Genomic DNA, 6,000 nt, shown 5'->3' with positions numbered 1-6,000 from the left:
GAGTGCTTATTAATTTCCCTTCTAGTCCCACCACTTCTGGTTTTTTCCAGTGGATACTCATTATTGGACTGGCCAAGTACCACAGACCTCTAAGGTTCTGAATCTCTAGACCCACGTTACTGTATTAAAGATACATCAGCTCCCTTTCTTGGAGCTCACAGATTTACATAAATTCCTTTCAGAGACTCAATTTCCAAAATTTTGAATTCAAGTCAGATATTGACATTTCAGTCCTCTCAGAGGGTTAATTGAAATCAACAAAAAAGGACAAGATGTGTCCAATCTTTGAGGACGCTGAGAACTGGGAAAAGATTTTTGAAAGATATTTACAAACTACAGAGAGGGACTAAAAAATTATATGGAAAATTAAGGTATCCCAAGGGATCAGAAAGTCAGTCTCCTCTTAAGAATATTGTTGGGAACTACCTCCAGCTCCTTTTTTCTCTCATTATCAAGGGATCAAATCCACAACTACGAAACCAACAGCCATGTTCATTACTCCCCTTATAAACACATCACAAACGTCTGAGGAGAGCATCCATCCACCTTCCAAGCTCATTCTGAAGGTGTTCAGCATGAACAATTTAAAGCAGATGTTCAAAATCTACATCAAATAATGGGTTAAGGACAAGTATTACTTCAGCCATTAAATCTCCCATAAAAACGTACAGAAGAGTGACTGGTCTCCAAAGTTTATTAAAAATCAAAGAATAGAAAACTTTACATAAAAATATGTCAATTTTAGCTTCCACATAGTTGTCCACACAAAAAACTTTAAACTTGATTTTTTTTTTTTAAACCTGTAGCACATAACCACAGTGATAGCCAGGCCAATTTATTTGGTTCACCATGACTGAAGTGTTACATGATACCACTTTTCAAATGAGTTTTGCTTCAAAATGGACGCTAGTATAAGACACCAACTAAAGCCTTTGAAGGCTCTTTAATGTAGTTATGCTCAATATTGCTAGTGTGTGAAGACTAAGCAGTACAGGCTCATGTAACAGCCCTTAGATATTATTTATGAATCAGCTCACAATTTTTAAAACTTTTTTTTTTTAAATTGTGATGAGTCTGGAGCATAAAGACAAACTTTTTGCAAACAGATATGCACTACTCTACTTTGGAATGTTGCCCTCTCTCCCCTCAAGGACCTGTGTTTAACAGATTCAGTAATAACATTAACTACTTCTGCTTCAAAGGCATACAGCATATTAAAAAGCTTCATGCTTGAGACCTCATTTTAATATTCAGATACCAGTTTTAAAACCTTCTATATCTGTACACAGTATAGATGTCCTGTTAACAGGATTCTTCAGCTTTCTCTGCCAGTGGATTTATAGAACTGATCTGTAATTTTCTATACAGCTTAAGAACTGTCATTAAAAAAAATGGGAAGTCAGAGGGCATGAGATGTGACCTACTCCCAGGACAACTGTGGTGCTTTAAAAACTCAGGGTTAGGCAGGATGTACATTTTTCAAAAAGTTAAAGACAGTGTTTGTCATGGCAATACACACTTGCATAGTATACCTGTATGCATCTGTAAATTAAGTGCCAGCCACTCATACTGTGTACAACACTGGGCTGTGCTCTCCTGCAATACATTAAAAGATACTTCTCAATGCTTAGAGCAGCTGAAGTACTTTTTATATATTTGCTCTTAACAGAACTAATGCATACTGCTATACAGATTCCTTAATGGAATCAACATATTTCCTTTCTCCACATTCCTTAAGCCGGGTACCTCTGTTTAATAATGTTGTTTGAACCCAAACATTAACAGGTTACATTACTAAAATGCATCAAAGCATGTAGTTCACAGCTTTTTAATTTCACATCAGGACTTGAACCAACCTTTTTCCCCTCCCTCTCAAAAGTTTTATTTCTGGTACTACAAATGCTGGATTTGTCTAGTTAAAGGAATAAAATTAAAACTCATTGGTCAGAGCAAGACGACTGATAAGAGGCCAGACAATGAGCTAAAAAACACAGGGTCAAAATGCTTTGGAGCTTAATACCTTCTTAAAACCGTAAGCCAAATCGCACTTTCATTGTGAATCAAGAAGCCTCAAATATTACCAAATGTCATGTTTGTAACACTGCTCAGACAACCTGCCAAAACTATGAACCCAACTTAGACAATGCAACCTGGGAAAGGATCTGTAAATTAAAAAACCTCTTCCCCTTAAATATAACTTATGTGACAATATGAAATTAAATTAAAAATTCCAAGTTATTGCACAAATTATACTTCCAATATTTACAGAGCAAAAAATTCTGAACTTTGAAACAAAAACAGGAGAGCAGCAAATTTATTTTTATGAATTCCCAACTTGATTTGCTGCAAAGAAAAAAAAATAATTCCAAGGGGCTGAAGTTTCCTTCACTTCTAAAATAAAAGAAAACAGAACCCACAAAGGAACAGATGTAGCCACAGCAAAAAAGCCACAGCATTTGTAAATGTCCTTGCAGTTCTATTGTCAGAGCTGCTTCGGCACTGTATGAACCATTGTGGGAAGGCAGAAAACAAACTTCCACATTTAATAAGGCTTCACAGATAAGCACAACTACTTCTTGAAGATGGACTGAACCACCACACAAAGAAACATGCAAAGAAGTCAGCTGCAGATATTTGGCAACACCAATAAAACGATGTGCTGGACGCTGGTCTCCATCCCTCAAGTTGAGTGGCACTCACTCAGTTTGTCTGAACAGGGAAGGTCATTTTGGCATCTGCCATTATCTGCTCAGACTAATAGGCAAACTGTCTCTGTGTTTTTTTCTTCTCCATATATTACGATTGTACTGGTGGTGTCCTCTGTTACCAACTGCTTGCCTCATGCCTCCACTGCTGACAGGGCTGTAGCCATTGCCTTGGTTATGAGCTCCTTTCATGGAAAACTTCATTCCACTGTGCTGCTAGAAAACAGAAAATAAGCACTCAGTTTAGGCATACAAACAGCTGAAACAAAGCACACGTTACTAATCGCATTTCTTCAACATACAAGTCATTTCCACAGAACACTGCTTGAAACAACTGGTCTTCTCATGCTTGTCTGATTTTAGCTGTGCAAGTCCAATGGCACTAACAGTTTAAGAAGTGTTTTCTGGAGTGTCCTGCAAATGAAATTGTGTAGATTTCAAAGCATCCTTAAAACCCTTGGATCTCATATGCATCACCTTTATCAAAACAGAGACCTTCCACATTAAATACTAATTGTGACAGTCATGTCAGTTTTAGAGGATCTTAGCAAGAACATGACCAAGTGAGATACTCCGTAAGAGTTTCAGAAACGTCACGGATAATGCAAGGGCATGATCATATGAGTTGATACATACAAAGCACAAATCTGCTCTGCCCATAATCTCACTCAGCTACAGATAAACTAGCTACGGCTTACAAGGAGCTTGTAAATCCTACCGGTCTGATTATAAATCTACACAGCTTTTATACCACACCTCACATCCAGACCAATACAAAACAAATGATCAAGAACACAGCATGACACTTTGTGGGGCAATCTCCAACAACTTGGAACAGAAACTGCCCAAAAGTCATAGTGACAGGCTGAGTAAATCTACCACACCATAAAATACTAAAGGCATACAGGAAGTTGGTTTAACATGTGTGTACTTAAAATAGGTACAAGAGTTACAAAAGATGAAACTGAAAGACTTCCCAAATACTGATACTTTCAATGCAAGCAACCTTTTCTGATGTCTGACAGCAATAACTTTACAGACAACTGACTGCCTTTAATAAAAGTTAATACATCATTTGTCTAACATAAGTGGTAAAAAAGGAACAACACAAAGTTAATATCTGAGGCAACTGCTTAGAACATGAAGTATCTGCAGCTAGTTTAGTAACCTCTATTTCCAAACAAGTTTGGAGTAGAAAGAAATGAGAACATCAAGACATTGTTACAATTGTTTACACGAAAACAAACAGTTAAGGTATAATTCCATAAGCAGTATTTTACTGGCAAATTGCCAGTAGAAGAGACACTGAGCATACATAAAATCAAACTGGTGAAGACTAGTATTGTGGAGTAATTAAAGTTAACTACAGGGTGATAAAAAAAAATCTTAAACTATTCTTTAATTTGTAAAGGGCATCCTACAGCAACCTAATCAACCTTCAACATGCAACTCTTCTGACAAGTGGTCCGTCAAGCAAACATACCATCTTGCCACATTCTTGTGGGAAGTTTTCTAGTTCAGTAAGTGTACATCTGACTCAATTATATAATCAGACAATGAAGCATCCACATTAAATTATGTGGAAATACTAAAAGTGATCCTTCAACAGTCAAAACGCTAGAAACAGCCAGTTCACCAGTCACCCTCAACTACATGCTGAAAAAAAAGAGCGCAAAACTTTAGTTTAGCTACTGTACAACCAAAACCAAGTCTGACCAGAGAGCATACAAAGTCTCAGCAAGCCTATCCTCATCAGCTGGAAATGTGAAAAATCTGGCAAATTCGTCTTCACTTTGAGGATCCAGCTAAAATTTATTGGAGGCAGGAAGGCAGGTCACCACAAGATCAGACAAGCAGCACAGCAAGTATGACAAGTCTATCTACCTGTATCCTAAAAGAAGTCATATCTCCGGATTGTTCAAAAGGCAATCAAACTTCCAAAGAATGATTAATAAGGTAACCAGAAAGCGACCCCTAGCTTGTCACGAAGCATTCTGCATTGGTTTTTAGGCCATCAAGATAAAAGACTGTCAAACTATCAGATCAGAATTTGAACATTTGAAGGTGCTTAAGGAAGTTGACTCGGGGACCTCTTAAGTCAGAGACGATGACTTTATATTTACTAGTTCTCAACTAGATATTATCTGCTAGTTTGTTCAGATTTTTGAAACCATAAGCTTTAAGCATCCTGCACTATGGCATTTCACCACTTAAATGAGCACCATGTTTAATTTGAATTACTATCTGACGATTTTTCAGTTCTTGAATTAATTTCTTAGTCATTCTGCTCTCTCTTCCATGTACTGATGATGACTACACAGACCTAGATCATGTACCTCCTCATTTTTTACTCCAGGTTAAAGAATCATTCATTCTTCAAACAGATTCAATTCCATACGTTCAACCACTCTTACCCATCTTTCCCTACTCTTCCATAACCTTCTGATGTAGAAGGCAAAACTGTACTCACTGGTCATGATGGCAGATGTACATTGATTTTTACATGATGTTTTCATTTCTGCTCTTTATTCCTAATAGTGTCTGAAATTTGGTTTGACACTCAAATTCTCAGTAGGAAATCAAGAAAGTTATCAAAGCAGTTTTCTGCAAAAAAAAAAAAATCAAGATCTCATCTTTGTAAGAAACTGTCAGCCCAGGGCCTACCACTCTCCACGAAGTTTGAAGTACTTCTCTCCCTCCTGGAAGGTCCTTCTGCACCCCTTTTCATTTGGCCCTTAAGGAGCTTAACACCACAAGCAAACCTCGCCACACCTCATCCATAACCTTTCAGATGTTAGGCAGCATGAGATGCAGTACAAACTCCTGCAGGGCTTTCCTGGTAAACTCCACTTAATACAAAAATCAAATCTTTGCCTCTCATCTTCTAACTACTTAATTGTTTACAAGAGGACACACACCTTTCACTTAGTTTCTTTCAGAATATTTGCTAAAAAAATCTACTTCCTATCTTTTGGAAATCCCAAAAGGCTGTGTATCAAACAGCTTTGTCTTGTCCACACAATTCTGGATATTCACATGCTCAGGACTCCCATAATCACTGAGAAATGGCATGTCTGTAAGCAGGTGGTAGCTGCAGAGAGATCAGATAAAGACTGAATAAAGCTCTTCATCTGTGAAATAACAGACAAACCTTTAGTTTAGATGTTTTAACTTCCTGAGATCTATTTCTCTTGATAGAATAACCTCCCATCATAGGACTACTGATTCAACAACTGAATGACAGAACAGATTTGGTTTTCAGTTTTTGTGGTTTGGGCTTTTTTTGACAAGTCTG

The 6,000-nt window shown here is 37.4% G+C and overlaps 1 protein-coding gene across 4 annotated transcripts in view; it reads right to left on the bottom strand.

The window, feature by feature from the left end:
• Positions 1-676: 676 nt before the first annotated feature.
• TENT4A (terminal nucleotidyltransferase 4A) overlaps positions 677-6,000 on the bottom strand; it is a 61,105-nt gene continuing 55,781 nt past the window's right edge. For 2 of the 4 annotated variants that reach the window (XM_013301003.3, XM_013301004.3), the window contains one exon: positions 677-2,918. In XM_013301003.3, the coding sequence (XP_013156457.2) occupies positions 2,742-2,918 (177 nt within the window). In that variant the 3' untranslated portion in view covers positions 677-2,741. Of the gene's footprint in view, positions 2,922-6,000 lie in introns of all 4 variants that reach the window. The other 2 variants (XM_005239730.4, XM_005239731.4) reach the window with 1 other exon arrangement.

Source organism: Falco peregrinus, chromosome 3 (assembly GCF_023634155.1).
Source record: "Falco peregrinus isolate bFalPer1 chromosome 3, bFalPer1.pri, whole genome shotgun sequence".
Taxonomy (NCBI): domain Eukaryota; kingdom Metazoa; phylum Chordata; class Aves; order Falconiformes; family Falconidae; genus Falco; species Falco peregrinus.
This window is presented reverse-complemented; position numbering and strand designations above follow the sequence as displayed.